The 17,343-nt window shown below is 47.4% G+C and overlaps 1 protein-coding gene across 1 annotated transcript in view; it reads right to left on the bottom strand.

Annotated features, from left to right (window-relative positions):
* The window catches only part of CHSY1 (chondroitin sulfate synthase 1), a 102,018-nt gene extending 86,719 nt beyond the window's left edge, over positions 1 to 15,299 (bottom strand). The window contains exon 1 of the mRNA XM_069625023.1: positions 14,531 to 15,299. Within this exon, the coding sequence (XP_069481124.1) occupies positions 14,531 to 14,817 (287 nt within the window). The 5' untranslated portion in view covers positions 14,818 to 15,299. The remainder of the gene's footprint in view (positions 1 to 14,530) is intronic.
* Positions 15,300 to 17,343: the final 2,044 nt, after the last annotated feature.

Genomic DNA, 17,343 nt, shown 5'->3' with positions numbered 1-17,343 from the left:
GTTGATAGCAGCAATACATGTTTTGAAGATACTGCTCTTTAAAGGGTCTAGTAAATAGACAAATAGGGCCAGTTTACAAAGCGTTTTACAATGGCACAGCCCCCATTGAACACGTTATGTAAATTAAACCCCAAATATGGTTTTATTTTGTAGCATTTAACTAACATGGTTGTCTTCAAATTAAGCATTTTACTTGCAACTTGGTTAAACTGGACCAGATGAGCATGCCTGAGGTGTTGTAAAAGTAAAAAAATATATATATATAAAAAAAAAAGGGGAAGCCTTTTCCAGGGTTTTAATCGCTTTCGTGTGTTAATGCAAATTAGCATGTTGCAAGAGCTCCTCCCAGAGGAAGCGTCTTGTTGAAACACAATCTCGACTGGAAATCACATTGTTCCCAGTATGCTTCCAAAAACAGAATTATCAGAACGCAGCCAATACCAGTAGTTATTGACTGCACTCGAAACACTGATTAGCTGAGCAGGTCAAAAATCGATTTCCGGTGGGTTTATAGGAAATATTGCACTATTAGGGCAGGCTTGATTGAAAGTGCTCCTTTTAAAGCACAGCGAGATAACTTGCAAACACACACATTATGAAGATTATGTAGAAAGCTATAAATAAAAACTGGTCTAATGGTTCAGCTGCAGTGTTACTTTGATTTCCCACTCTTTAGATCAGCCGCTTCCGAAACCCGGCACTCTTATACATTAATGAAACAAATGTACTAGAAGTTAAGCATTCTCTGAAACAATCAACTAGCAGTCAGACATTAGTTGAACCCAACCATTGATGTGGTCGCTTGCAAGAAGTATAAAGCGGTCGTCCTAAAAGGAACCCAAGCATAGAGGTTTTCAAACCTAGGGTGTTCGGGATGCACCACGACAATCTACTGGAGGAGGCACATCGGCTAACAGTGCACGGAATACCTGCAAGCAACTTAGAATACCTCTTGGGTAACATTTCCCTGTGAAGGTTGGCATGGAGCGTTCTAGACAAATTCAGTATTCCACCAATCCGTTAGGTTATTACAAAAGGTTTGACGAACAGTCAGCTTAGTGGAGATAATTCAAGAACAGGGTTACAGTCCCGATTCTATAATAACTGAAACCTAGGACTACTTGAAGAGGACAAGGATAACTAAACTAATTCATGCCATTCCAAAAGGCACTGTGAAATCAGTTTCCCATGGAGTGGTTAGATTCCAATTGCAATTAAATAAGCTGAAGTATGGTACGTCCAAATTCAGCATCCCAACACTGGTCCAACACCAAAAACCCCAGCTACCACACGGTCTCCCCTGTTAGACTACTGGAAGGTCAGGGGGTCCCTGCCACATTCTCTTCGAATGGAGTCAGAAAGCAGAGCATTTTAGTAAGTCTTTGGAGGTGCACCTCCTCCTGGCAGCCATGCTCCTTGGTGCAGCATGGGCCCCTGCGCCCTCCCTGGAGCTGCTTATGAAGTACTACAAAAACAATGTAAGAAGTGAAATAAAAGTGCCCTCTATAGTTACGCACTATGATTTTTTTTTTTTTTTTTTTTAATTGTGCGAAAAACAATCAGTATACTGAGTAAAGAAAGCCACAGAATACCACTACAACCCAGTTTAAATGTAATAAAAAAATAAAAATGTGAGGGCCAGGCTGTGATAGGTAGTTGGGGTTCCTGGGGAAGCGGAATTAATATTTTCAAGACAAAATTAAACTTAACAGAAATAGATATTTATATATGTTGGTTGAAATTTCTTTCGTTGTGCCTAGGGCGAATCAATGTAATGATTGTTGCGGGACCGGCACACGTGTGCACCACAGTGACTCGCCGCATGGGAAGGGTGGCAAGGCTCCCTGGAGGGAAAGCATTTAATCATTGCCTATATAATTCTGAACGAAATTAAGTCCTGTTCAAATGGGGTCTCAAAAGCTGCACCAGGTTTATAAAAACAAAGCTACTACGAACGGGTTCCAACAAAGGGCATGGGCGGCAAGCTTGATGAACCATACGCCTGCACGTCAAGAGTGTGTTAGGAATCCAGTCGCGCAGGAATCTGAACTTTGCTTTAGAAGGCGCAAGTCTTTCTGAAATCGTCACGGGAATGTCAAATTCAGTTGCTGATCTGCAACTCAAAATAAATATAGCACATTGGCTGCCGTTCAGCAACAAAGCGTCACCTTCTAATCACATACTTGTACCCTTTTTCCCCCAGCGCGAGGAGGCGGTCTTCATCAAGGTGTAGTTCACCAGCACAAACGGCAAGATTATACACCACTTCATCAGCCCCAGTGTCAAACTACTTGTGGAGGCCTCTGGGAGGGCATTACCACAGCTTTCCAGCTGCGTGAGAGAAGGCCCGTCCTCAGATTGGCATGAACAAAAAAATTTAGGGCAGAATTTATCTTGCAAATACTTAACCGCCTGACGGTAAAAAGCCAGATGGACCAAGCATAGATTTGAATTTAATCCTCTGGGAGTCAATGGAGAGCACGAAGCACTGGGCTTATGTTGGCTCTTTATAAGGGGAATTAGCAGCCACTCAAGCAGCTAAGTTTTTGCAGCAACTTCAGGCGATCTATGGAGCCAACCAGTTGAGCCAAAAAAGACCATGTTACAGTAATCAATACAACTGGTATTAGTGATGCTACCACCGAAAGGTCGGGGTTGCAAATGATTAGGCAAAAAAGGAAGAACTTTTCAGAGCAGGCCAAGAAGAAAGTGCCCAGTTTTACACAATGTGCTCACTTGCAGGGTCATCGACTGAGACAATGACAAAAGAAGATTCCTGACCACCTTTGCTGGAATAGGAAGATCACCAAGAGTGGAAGGCCAGAATGAAGATGTCCATAGAGCAGCACCAGAGAGGGCACCCACCACCAGGATCTGTGCGTGGGCACCATACAGCTTGAGCCAGTTTGCACTCATCCACTCCCTCCAGCCCCCCATACCGCTGACAGACACTTGCGAAATCCCAAGGACACCACTTCCTGATCCAGATCTAGTCGGACCAGAATCTGGAGTGGCATATACGTAGCAACAAAGCCATGAGAGAAGATGAGACAAACCAATGGCTGAACATAGATATTAAAAAGCATCTAGGACATGGTGTAGCACTGAGGAACACCACAGATTAGTGCCCGAGCAGGAGAGAGAAGAGAAAGTGACTGGCACCTCTCAGTCAAGAATGAAGTAAACCAGGCCAGGACGTGGCCTGAGAGGCTTGCAACTGGGTGTGATTTTCAAAGGCGTTGACAGATCTAACCAAATCAGGTCCCCCACCAGCATGGTCAGATCAGCGACACCAGGACACACCCCAGCCCCACCCGGAACCCCGACTGAAAGGAGTCATAGAAGTGTCCAAGGAGGAGTGAAGAGGAGCTACTAGAGCAGAGGTCTTCAAACTGTGGGGCGCGCCCCCCCAGGGGGGGGGGGGGGGGGCGCCAGAGCCCAGCATGAAATGTGTAAAAAAAAAAATATATATATATATAAATAAATTTTAGATCGCAGGAAATGGGAAGGGGCAGCTCACATGGTCAGACTGGACCATAAAACGGTCTTAGGCACCAATGAAAAAATGGCCAGCAGTTGCAAATGGATATTCAGTCCTTTAGTCACAGACTGTTTGAATAGTACCCAAGGGGGTTGTTTTTTCTTCAAATGTAAACAAATTGTGATATTTAAAGAATATCTATTCAGCAACAATGGTCAAAACTACTAGCTGCATAGTGAAGTAACTCCTCAAACTGGCCCACATTGGCCAATTTTGACTGGCCTACACTAGCATTTTTGGTACAGTCATCACCCTATTGCCCTATAGGCCAGTCCAAGCTTGCCGGCTCATCCGTAACGGGTGAGGGAGCGTCCAACTACTGGCCACCTCGCCCATTATGGAGGAGCCGAGAAGCCAGCCCTGTGAAACACTGAGCACTCCCTCAGCTGCTTTTTCCAGCTGAGGGAGTGCTCCTGGGCTAGCTGAACTGTCAAAGGGAAACACTGTTTACCTTTGACAGTATTTCCCCAGCCGCACATGATCACTGAGCCATGCAATGCTGGGGGTGTTTTGCTTCGCCAGCCTTGCATAGCTCATTGGAAATGCTGTCTGGAGCACTGCATGTATGTATGTGCGAGGGGGTGCTCCTGCGCCTCCTCGCACATACGGGCAGAGCAACCTGGAGCGGGGCATTTTAGCAACCATGCGCAGGCCCCTGCAGAAGGTACGTTTATGGCGACTTATTTTTTATTTAAATGTGTATGGATGTGTGTATGCTTGTGTTATGGGATTGTGGTGGGAGTAGGGTGGGCGGCAGCAGTGGGATAGTGGTGGGAGTAGGGTGGGGAGAGCGCAGGGTCTGTACTGTGAGTAGGGTGCAGTGACGGCACGCAAAAGTTCATAGCGATTCTACATACTGTCCATCTGGCACTTTTGGGGGGGCCCGGCCTGCCCAAACTTTGCTCAGGGGGGGGCCCAGGCCAAAAAAGTTTGAAGACCACTGTACTAGAGATTCAAGCAGTTTCATGAAGAAAGAACTAGACGGGATGAACATTTGCCAACAGGGAAGGTTTCTTCAGGGGAGGGATGACAGTCACCTGTTCAGTTCGAATCCAACCAGTCAGGACACAGCTTCGGTAACCCAAGGGATCATGCAGGGCACAATTACAAGGCCCCTCCCAGTGAAGCCAAAACTGAACTCCTCACAATATCCAAAACTTACAAACTAGCAGCGATCATGCACAAAGGTAACTCCCTTAACCTTCGTATTTCCAATGCCACATCTAATAGTAAAGAATTATTCTCCATCATCAGATAACTAGAAACTCCCATCCTAACCCCCCCCCCCCCACAACACAGTAACAGTGAGCAAAATATGGTGCACCACCATCCAGGACACACTAGCCACCAAAAAGCGAGCTGCAAAGAAAGACCCTAGCATACACTACCGAATTCACCCCACGCCTCCAATAGACGGTGTAGGAACTATACCCCAATTCTATTTCAATACAGTGACCTCTACCCAGGTACTGAATACAATTGCCTCACTCAAACCCTCCAATTGTAAAGGAGACAACTTTCCTGCCAAATTAGTCAAAGCCTGTGCCACCATTCTAGCACCCATCACAAACTTCATTAACGCATCATTCAACAATAATTCCATCCCAGTGAACATCAAAGAAGTTGGGTAACACCACTCCTTAAAAAAAAAAAAAAAAAAAAAAAAAACCAGACACCACCCCTACTAACTATAGACCCATTACGACAGTCCCTTTTCTGCTCAAAATCATAGACTAAAATTGCCTACACACAAGTTCAAACTCACCTGGAAAATAATCACCTAGTTGGAGATATGCCTGGGCGGAACCCCGATTGCCTAGCACTGAGACAGCCCTATTGGATTTGAAAAATGAGATGGATGCGATTAGAGAATCAGGAAACCTATGTATCCTATTATTACTTGACTTATTGGCGGCGTTTGATTTAGCGAAACTATGCCCAACACTAGCAAATAATTTCCATTTCTCAAAGGATGCAATATCCTGGATCAAATCATTTCTCTCAGATTGTATCTCTAGAGTAGCCATCAGTGATGAAGCAGCCAATCCCATAGCTGTTCCACAAGGTTCCTGCCTCTCCCGGCCCTGTAAAATGCCTACACCAAGCTTCTCTTCGCTGCTCTAGGCGCCATGGGAGTAATATACACCAACTTTTCGGACAACTTATTCCCATCACAAGAAATCTAGAACAGAACACTATTTGTGTTAAGAAAATGTACTCCCTCATTCAGAACTGGATGGCAACCAATAGCCCCGTCCTAAATAGATTCTCATAGTAGGTTCTCCCGCCCGCCTCAAGTTAGAGCCAAAGTACACCTCTATGATCATAGATGGTACACCAATCCAAACCCTAGGTGTTTACCGCGACTCCAGCCTCAAGATGTGCAAACACAAACTCCCTTGCCTCCTCCACTGCTTACACAACCAAACCCATCACCCTAAGCCGCCCTTTCCTCACACCGCAAAACTGCATAACTCTTGCAAGAGCCCCCATTCTAGCCAAGATCGATTATTGCAACTACTAGGGACTTAAACAAAAAAAAAAAAAAATTAAAACGCAACTATTACTAAATAAGGCCTTGAGAGCAATAAGCAAAAGAGAAAACACCACACACTATAGGAGAGAAGCACACTGGCTGCCCATACAAGCAAGTACTCCACAAAACTGTCACCATCACACAAAATGTGTCACTTCTAATGCCCCGATCTACCTCAATCAATGCCTTGCACTCAAAACAGCAGCCAGAACACTCAGATCCAGCGCCAACGTTCACCTACTTGTCCCAAGATTCATGAATTCCAGAACAGGAAGCTCCAACTTCACCATAGCTGCCCCCAGAATCTGGAACTAACTCCCTTCCAATATCTGTAACAAGCCTTCACACCCACAATTCAAGAAACTTAAAACCTGGCTTTTTAATAAATACGAATTAATGACTAATGTATCTCCAAATGTGCCACTATTCATTTACTGTTATATTTGGGTATACCATGTAACATACCTTTGTACTATAAACCATGTAACTCTGCTCATTATGTTCACCAAGCACATCTACCTTGCAACTAAGAAGCCTGTACGTCTCCATGTAACCATATTTTTGTAGGTATTTTGTAAACCACGCTGTAATACCTCCGGGTTTGGGTGTACAAACCAATGCAATATATATTTTTTTTTAAAGATTAGGGGGTGGGTAGAGGATTGGGGGGCGCCAATAAGTCGGTCAACTGCCTGCAGGAGCTCATCCTCAGAAAATATCGAGACTAAACCCTTATAGATTAATCAAAAGCTTCCGAAGAGGGAAGAGTAGCCCAAGTATCTTATCAGTAGTGATATTCTTCTGAATGTCAACTTTGTATGTAAAAACTCTGCAAGGGATGTGCAAAGCCTGACATGGAAGGACCTCAGGAGAAAAACGAGTAGATGCAATGGCTTAACTACAGAGAAGTTTTTTGGACTGGCCGAAAGCCTGTTCAACCTTTTGGGTAAAGAAGATTTGTTAGCAAGCCTAATGTCTCGATATACTTTGGTCAGCTGCTAAAATGTTCTGTACAGGGCATCGCCATTTACGCTCGGCCAACCTAACTGAGGTGTGCAACTTTCAGTTGGTCTGTGAACCAGGGTTCTGAGGTAGGTCTCCAAGCCTGGATCAGTTTGAGGGGCTGCCCGATTAGCCACCTCCTCCAGAATATTAGAAAGGGAGGACAGGTGGATTGCAGCGGCATCCTTACATTTATACCAGCCGATCCACAATGTGCCAATTTAGTGTCCCAAAGGTTGCCGGGCGGTTTGGCAGGTACCACTAGTCTGAATATCATAACGAAATGAGATTATGATCAGACCAGAACACCTGTTGTCCTGCAAGGCTGGAAGTACTGTCTACAGGTGCTAAAATCAGATCCAGTATGCCACCCTGAACAGGAGTCGGTTTGCATACAAATTGCTGTAAGCCCTCAGTTCAGCATTGCCTCAAAGAATCGGACTAATCAGTGAGCCAGAGGGGTAAAGTCTGCCAATACTACTAGGTTCATGAAATTCACCTGGAGTGCTGCTATAATCCAGAAAGGGATGAAGAAATGTTATATAGGGTCCTGGCCGGCGATATACCACCACAAAATGCCAGGAAATGGGACAGGGAGAGTGACGTGCACTAATAGTGCTTCCATTCTCAACTTAGGAGACAAAGAAATCAGAGATCTGAAGAGCTGTTCTAAATAGGACCGCACCCCCCTGCCCGGTAGATTTCCAGTACAGATGAATTTTATAGCCATCCGAAGTGCGCGAGAAAAAAAAACGGACAGACTTCCCACTGCGATTTCTGCTAACACCCTCCATATAAGCACATTGAGTATTACCAGAGCAAATCCACTCATTAAGCAGTGAGGACAGACTGCCCCTGGTAGCTGCGTGCAGCAAGATATCAAAGAAAGACTTGTGCGACCGAACACGACCCTCAGCGCACAGCTGAGGACAGGCAACCTCCGTTTCAAAAAAGTGTATTAAAACATGCAAATTTAAAATAAAAATACTAAATATAAATGATCCGAAGTAGCGCCAAGTGTGGGTTGGAGGCGTCCAGTCATGCACCGTAGCCTAGTTTGTAATCCGGTGCTTGAAAGGAAATCAAACTGAACAAAAAGTAAAAGATTATGCACAGCGGCAAGCCTGCACCTTCAAATCACTGCCGAGCTGTACCAAGGGGCCTAAAGCTCCACTGCAGCCAATCCAGTCCTCCCGCTAGTAAGCATGGAGGACAGGCTGCCCCTGGTAGCTGCGTGTGCATTTGCAAAAACGATGCATCTGGGGGGGGGGGGCACATGAATAACAGAGGCTTTTGCATATAAATAAAATATGCAAAATTCTATGGGTGAAGTGTCGCAGGGGGTGCTCCCTGGGCTAGTAGATGTGGGCAAGCAACACCAAATTTTTTTAAAAAAAAGAAACTTGTCAAACACAAGGAGCAATCAAACAAAACTAAAAAAAAATGCAGGATGGGTAAGTGCAAGCAGTCAGCGAGGCACTCTCACATTGGAAACATTTATCTTGGGAATTTCAGCAAAACTAAAATTCAAGAAATGGAGACCATCAGCAGCAAGAGGTCTTAGTGATCACAACAGCCCACAGCATCACATTACCCTTTGGATCCACTTCAGCCATCTTGGAGTCAAATGTCCTCTCTTCTCCCATTAAATCCAATCTCCAGTACCTACTCCCAAATTATTTCTGCTACCGCCTTGTGTCAAGAGATACTTGGGAGGATACCAGAAACCTGGTCTCATCCACCAATTTCAACCCAATACAACTTGAAGGAATTCAAAATCTACACCCACTCCCTTTATCATAGTATGCAGCCACTAGCCCTACACACAAACGCGGGATCAGCTTGCCCATCCACAAAAAAAATAAAATAAATAAAAAATACCTTCATTACATCTCTAATCTTTCCTAAACGAGACAAGTAAACACGGAATCTCCATTAAAGCTCTACTACTGGTCTGGATGGCAAAAACTAATGGTGACCAGACACCGAAAAACAAAATACACAGATTTGACTGCTCCTTTTATACCCAGAGAAGGAGTCAGTGGGCAAAGGAATTTGACCAAGTTGAACTCCAAGGTGGAGACTACTCAAGTTTCAGCACTTGTGAACAAGGCCATTCAAATAAGAGCAATTAGACCCAGTGAACTTTGTCCCTACAGCGTAGGTGGATTAAAGCGGACAAAAGTACTGTAAAGTATTCATCGACCACAGAGCGCATGTGCCAATGGCAAAGAGGGCCCTGGAGAACGCATACATATTAATATCAAAGCAATCAACTGTCCGAATGAAACATTCATTTTCTAACTGGATCTAGATTTAGCAAGCAAAAACGCTCAAGTTACTTAGAAGCCCACTCCGCCTGAATTCAAAGATGCAGTCACAATGAATTCCAGTTTTCCCAAGCTTCCAAGTTGTGGAAGGCTGTTAAGGAGTCCTCTTTTGCCAAGATATCAATTCAAACCTAAATCCACCAATTACATTTTATGGATCCTCTTCACACCATTACTTACTCGCCAAGAGTAAGTATCACTAGCCAATGGCAGGTGCACATGTTGCACCCTACCTGGTGTAAAGCCCCTCCTCCCTTAGCCAACTATCTTCTAATCCGTTTATACTGCCTCCAGGGAGACGGTACCTGGGCAAACAATTTGTTGAGGTGGGAGGAGAGTTTCAGTAGATGCCTCATGAACCCCACACCTGCTTGGAGAGACCAGCAGAGGCTGGAAAGCTTCGAGCTCCACAAGACCCTGCTGGCCAAGGGCTGTGGGTGGAGCAGAGGATCGACACAGTAAGCCCCAAAGTTAGGCATTGTGCTTACCGTGGATGACAGACAGTGAAGAGAGGCTACATGCTTGAATGGAGCGGAACAGCCCTATTCAACATGGAGCAGTACTGAGGCCAGGACACTGGGTGGATATACACATTCACAGCTGATGTGCAAAGGGTCCAACAGGGAGAGTCTTCCTGCCAACTCAAACATGATTTGCGACTTGCAAACGAGTGCACCAACAAGCAGGGATGTTGCTAGGTCTGGAAAAGATCTGGGGCTATGCTAATGTCAGAACTAACTAGCCCTTTGGTTGAAGCCCGAGCTTATATCCAGCACTACAACCAATCCCCTCAAGCAACGCCTCTGCAACAAAGACACCAGTTTCAGTACATGAAAACATTTGCGTTTGGTAAAAAAGCATGAGGTGCAAACCAAGCACTGGGAAGGTGTGCGGTTAGCACAAGTATGTAGATCACATTTACTCTTTAGACCAGTGGTATTCAATCTTTCTTTGGGCCCCCACAGGGGGGCTTGCCCCACAGTTTGAAGACCACTGCTTCAGATGAAGCTCCCTGGAAGTCAGACCCTAGACAGGCTGCCAACCGGAGACGGGCACCGCCAAGGAGATCGAAGAGAAGCACCGGACATTCCGTCTACCATCACCGATCAGGGTTTGCAGGTTTGCTATAACCGCTGGAGGCAAGCAGGAACCGCTTGACACCGAGCCGCTGACAACCGGAGCCGTAATGCTCAACCCGATGGTGCTCCAAGGATAAGGACCCAACAAGCGCACCAAAGGCTACAACGAGAAGTTATTTCTTAAAGCATCTGTGAAATAGTTTGGTTCATGTACAGGGCATCTCCACTTCTACAACTCCATCACTTAGCGATCCTTCCCCTTTGGTGAAGAAAGGGGTGTGCGGTTAAGTTGGTGAGGAAGAACCAATGGGCAATTTCCTCTCAAAAAAAGACTGGTGTACAATATTTTACCTAGTTCCTTAAAGGGCTTCCCTGGTCTGGGGCAATCGATGGACAGACATGCAATCCAAATCTCAGCCACGTCGACAACCCACACAAGGAGTATATACTGTTAAAGCCGGTGAAGAACGCGATTCATCAAGCATAGAAGAAGCTCGAGAAGATAACAGGCCTTTTTCTATATTAAGCCATATTTGCTTGCATGAGAAAAGCAATCGATGCCAGGCACAGTACAGGTAGACTTACCAGGAAGGCCATCCATGTCCACAAATGATACATCCCAAGGGATGCCTAGGTTGAGAAAAGAGGATTCTTTTTGATATATTCAGTCATTGCTGGGCAGAAACATTGTGCTACCAGGACGTCAAAAAGAACGAGCATAGTATCCAGTAATCTTTCTGCGCCATCCCCCACTCCAAGTCATTGGAGGACTTTGTCTGGTGCCAACAAGTGAATCTATTTATGCAGACAATTTGTAGTGTAAATCCCACGAATGACCATTCCCACGATAGAGAAAGAACTTTATAGCATCATTGATGTGATGGATACTTATGTCCCCTTCATGAAATCTCACCAAACGTTCCCATGGCGTGAGGTTCAGAGAGTATACAATTCCTTGTTTTGGGCTGAAGTCAGCACCACAGGTCTTCTCAAAAAGGTTCTAGCTCCCATGATTGCAATTCTCCATCCACGTAGGATGGTCAGCAGCCCATATCTACATAACTGATTTACTTTACTGAAGGATGAATCATGAAGTTGAGGTTTGCAAGCCCCCACTATTCCTGGTATTCTGGTCAACAAAGAGTTTGCATCCTAAAACTAAAGGAGCATACCTCTGCATAAAGGAGCAATTGGTACATCTAGCTCTAGAGAGGTGTGCATATTTCGACTCCTAATGTATTTCAAGACAAGCAGGCTGCCCCTAGATAATGGCAGGGAGTCGGGGTGCATGGTAGCCTCAATTTTTCGTGTTCCTTGGACTGGATAGCGGTGTACTCTGGAATCCCAGTACATGAAGTCAGAAGAGTCGAATGAGGGGGCAGTTTATTCCTCTAACTGGTAGCAATATTGAGGGCCAGGATAGCCTTCAGTGCATAGATCAAAATGGAAGTCCCACTGGTCCGAACAATGTGAAACACACAGGAGGGTGGAGAAAGAGCGGCAATAGGGGCAAAAGAGAACGTCTGAGGTCTGTTGGTTGGGGAGAAACATGTGTCAAGCCTTCGGCGTTTCTCTCCTGTTAGGCACCTATTGCATATATGTTAGTTCCAGCTTGGGATTAGCCTATGGCACAAAAAAAGAAGTTCTGCCATCTCGCACATTTAAGCCCTTAGAATTGGTGGATATCAAGTAAGTTTCTTGTGGGCACAGATTTCGGGTAAACAACAAATGGGAGAAAACGTGTATTGTGAGGGAGATACTAGTGGCACCAGAGTAACTGGTTTCAAGATGGGATCCTGCTACTGAGAGAACAGCTGCAGTTCGGAAATCGGACAATCAGGTTTGGGTTGCTGAAGGCGACAAACAGGGTTTTACCAGTAGGTGGCGCTTCTCTCCCTCACTGCATTAGCATATTCCTCACCTTGTGCTCTTCTTGCCCCACGGTATTACGGGAGGACAACAGGGCTTTTGCAGCATCTTAGGCATCTGTAAAGTAGAAATTAGTGACACCTCATGCAGTGGTGCAACATGATCGCCTCTGTGTGGGATAATGGGTGCTCTTCCAGGTTTGCAGCAAACTGCTGTTCAGCGAGTTACGTATCCTGTCTCTTAATTAATTAGATTCACTGGGTTTGAAATTGAGGGGAGCTGGAAGCCATTTAGCTCCTGCTGCCAACCTAGGAGAGCTGGGTTATCTTGAAACCAACAGTCATTTGATGGTAGTTTACAACCCAAATCCCTGCACTGCCTGCTCACCGAGAAGCCTGAAGATCATACCACACCTTGAAATGCCAGCTTTAGAGCCAACATTCTACCCGATGCCAACTACATGGCGCTAAAAGCCAAGTATGGCAAAAACTGACAGGAGTTTTTTGTATCTGTTCTCTAAAGCACAATAACTAGTATGGGCTAGCGGATTGTCACACTCCACTAGGGTGAGCGCTGTACTGTGGGTTCCTGGCGAAACTTCCCGCACCTTCGTGAAGAAGCTCTAGAGTCCTACATAGAAGCCTTTGCGTGGGCTTGTGGAGCAGCAGAAGCTGGACATCACCTACCGGTTCCAGTGACAGTTGAAAATGGGGCACCCAGTACCACCAACACATACATTAAATACAGTAACGTCAACACTGCACCTACATCCGCCCCTGTAAAGACAGATATCTACCTGTACCAATGCATACACCTACCCACAAACCAACACCTCTCTGCATACCAAGAATATGCTCCTCCGATGAAGCCATTCCGGGAGGGGGGGTAGGGGGGGGAAGAGATGTTGCTATGGGTCCATCCAGAGAAGGCCCAGTTGAGAGTTCGCACCAGGCAGGTTCTGGAAGTCTTGAAAAGCTCAGCGCCCGCGATTCTCTGCAGAACTGCAGGCACTCCTCCAGCGACTCTGTTGGCATAGGAGCAGGAGAGGAGGGGCGTTTGAAGTCTAGGACTCCACATACGAGACTTGTCACATCACAGGTGCAGCGCTAGAGCCAGCCTTCGCAATCAGTCCTCGAGCTTACGAGGCACTGCAGAGGGTGGACTGGCCTCACTTTGGGAAATTATGACACTGTGCTCCTTTACTTGATACGTGGCTGTGGGACTGGCCTTACAGAATCTAGCCGTATTGCATCTCTGCCAATCAAGAGGTTGACTCACTCCCAAGAGTGGCATAAACGGAGTGAACAGGACACTGCCATAAATAAAGTTACACAAAACGCAGTCACAGAAGCTTGGTTTATTGGGGTGTGATTAAGTGCACTCTCGCTCCTCGGTGCCCCAGCACCCTGTGGTCTGCTAGTGCAGGAACTGCACACTTTCGCATCCCCCCTCCCTCTCTAGTGTTCAGTTGAGAGCTCCCCCTCCCTTTAGACACCCCATTCCTGCCCCCCCCGCCCCTCTCCAGTATTTAGCTCCCCCTCCCTTTAGACACCCCATTCCTGGCCCCGCCCCTCCAGTATTCAGTAGGCAGCACCCCCTCCCTTTGGACACCCCATTCCTGCCCCCACCCCTCTCCAGTATTCATCTCCCCCTCCCTTTAGACACCCCATTCCTGCCCCTCTCCAGTATTCAGCTCCCCCTCCCTTTAGACACCCCATTCCTGCCCCACCGCCCCTCTCCAGTATTCAGCTTCCCCTCCCTTTAGACACCCCATTCCTGCCCCACCGCCCCTCTCCAGTATTCAGCTCCCCCTCCCTTTAGACACCCCATTCCTGCCCCACCGCCCCTCTCCAGTATTCAGCTCCCCCTCCCTTTAGACACCCCATTCCTGGCTGAGACCCTTTTGTCTCCCTCTTGCGCATGGGGCAGCACACTGTGGGTCTGCTTATACAGGAACTGCACACTTTCGCATGCCCCCCCCCCCCCTAATGTCCAGTAGGCAGCACCCCCTCCCTTTGCACACTTTTACATGCCCCCCCCCTCTAATGTCCAGTAGGCAGCACCCCCTCCCTTTGCACACTTTTACATGCCCCCCCGCCCTCTCTGGTGTCCAGTAGGCAGCACCCCTCCCTCCAGAACCCCTACCCCCATCCCTGCGCCCCCTAGCTCTCACCTGTGCGCCGCCAGGGCCCGGCTCCGCAGATACTTCTGGGCGGTCATGACTCCGACGAAGAGGAAGCTGCTGTCCCGGGCCGGCAGCCCGTGCTCGCCAGCACCGTGTTCCGAGCTCTCGGGCCGCTCCAGCTCCCCGGGCCGGCCGCCGCAGCGCCCGCCCTCCGAGCGCGGCCTGCGCCGGTGACCGGAGCCCCGCGGGAGCAGCATGCGGGAGGCCAGCAGGAAGCCGAGCACCAGCCCCAGGAGCACGGAGAGCCACGAGCGCCGGGGGCCGCGTCCCGCCATGGAGAGGGGGGCGTCAAGGGGGGGGGGCTGCCCGTTCCGAGGCCGCGCCGGTCTCACAGCCTCATCCCAGTGGGGGCGGAAGAAAAGTCAGGAATACCCCCTAAAAAAAAAAAAGAAGTCAGGGGGCTGAAGGCGGCTTTGTTACTTTGTTATACTGCTGAGGAGTCCGGCTCCTGTGGTGAAGGGGGCCGGGGGGGTCCTGGAGGCCACTGTGTGCGCATGCGCGTGCGAAACCCCTACGCGCCGCTCTCACTGTCCCGTTACTGGCGGCTGCTGCCTGTGGCGGCGCGTGCAGCGAGTGTTCCGTTGGTGATGAGCCGCGCGCCGCTCTCACTGTCCAGTTATTACTGACGGCGCGTGCAGTGGGTTCGGTTGGTGAGGAGCTGCCCGCGCGCGCGCCGCTCTGTCGATCTGTCTCCGAGAGGCCGCCGCGCGCCGCTCTTATCCCGCGAGCCCGGCCTGCCAGCCGCGCGCCGCCCCCTCCTGCCCTCTCCCCTCCCCCCAAAGGGCGCATCTCATAATCTTGTCCCAGGCAGGGCGCCGTCCCTGCGCTCTGATTGGGCGCGTCTCCGTACTTGACACTCTCACGTGGCTAGGGGGGGGGCGAAGTGTCTGTTACCCTATCACTCGATGAAGCACAGCTGGGGCGGGCTGACCCCATATCGGCTGCAAGGGGGCGGCCCTCGCCCCAGATGAATCCCCTCACTCAACACGACCCCTGCCCAGCCTTCCTCCCTTAATTCTTAAATTCCTTTTCAGCCAGCTAGCATGCCACTTCGAATTGTGTGCATTTCAGCACACTTGCACACCCATTTAATCCTCATCTGCCACAGGACAACCTCACGTGTTCCCTCTTCCAACTACACGCACCTATGTAGAAATTCCTCTTGATCCTCTCAATAATGGATGCAGTTGACCATTTGTTTCGGGGCAGCTGGGATTTCTGCCAGGGCACAGCTCATCCCACACCTACCCTTGAGTCCAACACGCCTGCATCAAGCGCACCTCCAGCCTCCCCACCACGGTGTTTCTGGACCACCAAACACTGGCCTCTACACGCCCATAGGAATCAATGGCCTTTCACCCGCCAAATGCAAAACCAGGTGTTTTCACCCCGCCCAAGCGCCATGAAAGGTTGAGAGCTATGTCAAATAGGCGCACAGGCCTGGCCACGCTGCAACATCTGACCCACAGTTCCAGCACTCACAGCATCAGACACTCCTCACCTGGCCTCTGCTACTGCTCACACAACCCCTCTGAGCCTTTTACAAGACTACCACCACATAACCATGAGGGACCGGCCATACTTGTCTGCATTCATTATCAAAATCTCTGTCTTTGGTTTATATCAGACCTGGGGACCTACACACATCTAAGTTCACCATTTTGGGACTGTAAAACTACCATGATAAGACAAGACTGCACATGGGATAAACAGGCTACAGCAGTTAAAGTGTGCAGCCCCAAGAAATACAGAAGAGACTCTTCAAAGTAAACATTTTTTTAGTAGGCCCTTCCACCTGCCTACTTAATCTTGAATAAATCATTTACTGGCTGGTGGAAGTGCCCCACTTATGGCTTTATACTCTCTATCCCTGGGGTTATTTTGCACCATGCTCTTTCTATATACAGTTGCACACAAAGAGCATTGTCCATGGTGCATATTACCAACTTTCCTTTTAGTCATTCAATTCTCTCTAATTCTCTCGCTCTTTGATCCCTTCATATTATTTTCGGTCGGTAGTTCAAGAACTGGCTCTTCATTTTAGTCATGGTAGCACTATCTTGGTTTGGGTGCCCAGATTTTCAAAATAAAAAAAACAGGCACACATAAATGTAGGACTACCCCATGCCACTCCCAATACCACGATCCCCATGGGTTCCCCCAGTATTTTCAGCATTACCACATATAAATTGGGCGCTTTTGACAGTGAATGATATTACAAGCCTTGGTATCTATTCATTTCCCGAACACACTCTGTTGTACAATCAGTTAATGCATATGGCTGGTACTTAAAAATTCTAGGGTTGAAGCCCAGCCATGGTGGCAAAGATCTGGCTTATAGGATGCTGCGCAACTATTATACTGTTTATTTGGTTTATAACTGATGCAGTTTGTGACAAGTTAATCGTTTCATGCAGTCGAGCTGAGATTGTCCCAGTGGTTATCCTCCTTTTCCCAAAAACTGGAACAAGGGGTCGGAGGACCTAATTCAGTGACAGTCCCAGCAAAACACACATTTTTTAAATGTATTTATTATGACATCAGTCGCCAATACTCAACTTTACACAAATCAATGCATCACCTACACACATAAATAGATAATTCTTTTGAAAAAATCATAAATATGATACAATTTTTACAAAAACACAAAACCATATTAACTTACAATGTTTTAAAAATTCATAATACAATACAGTACATGTGTTTTCATAAAGCACAAAACAATGTTAACTAGCACCACTGTCATTCAGTATCATTAAGCACCCGTATTACCAATTTAACTTAACTATACCTGACTCTTT

Source organism: Ambystoma mexicanum, chromosome 11 (genome assembly GCF_040938575.1).
Source record: "Ambystoma mexicanum isolate Mex_15411 chromosome 11, UKY_AmexF1_1, whole genome shotgun sequence".
Taxonomy (NCBI): Eukaryota; Metazoa; Chordata; class Amphibia; order Caudata; family Ambystomatidae; genus Ambystoma; species Ambystoma mexicanum.
The sequence above is the reverse complement of the archived record's forward strand: the minus strand, read 5'-3'. Positions and strand labels throughout refer to the sequence as shown.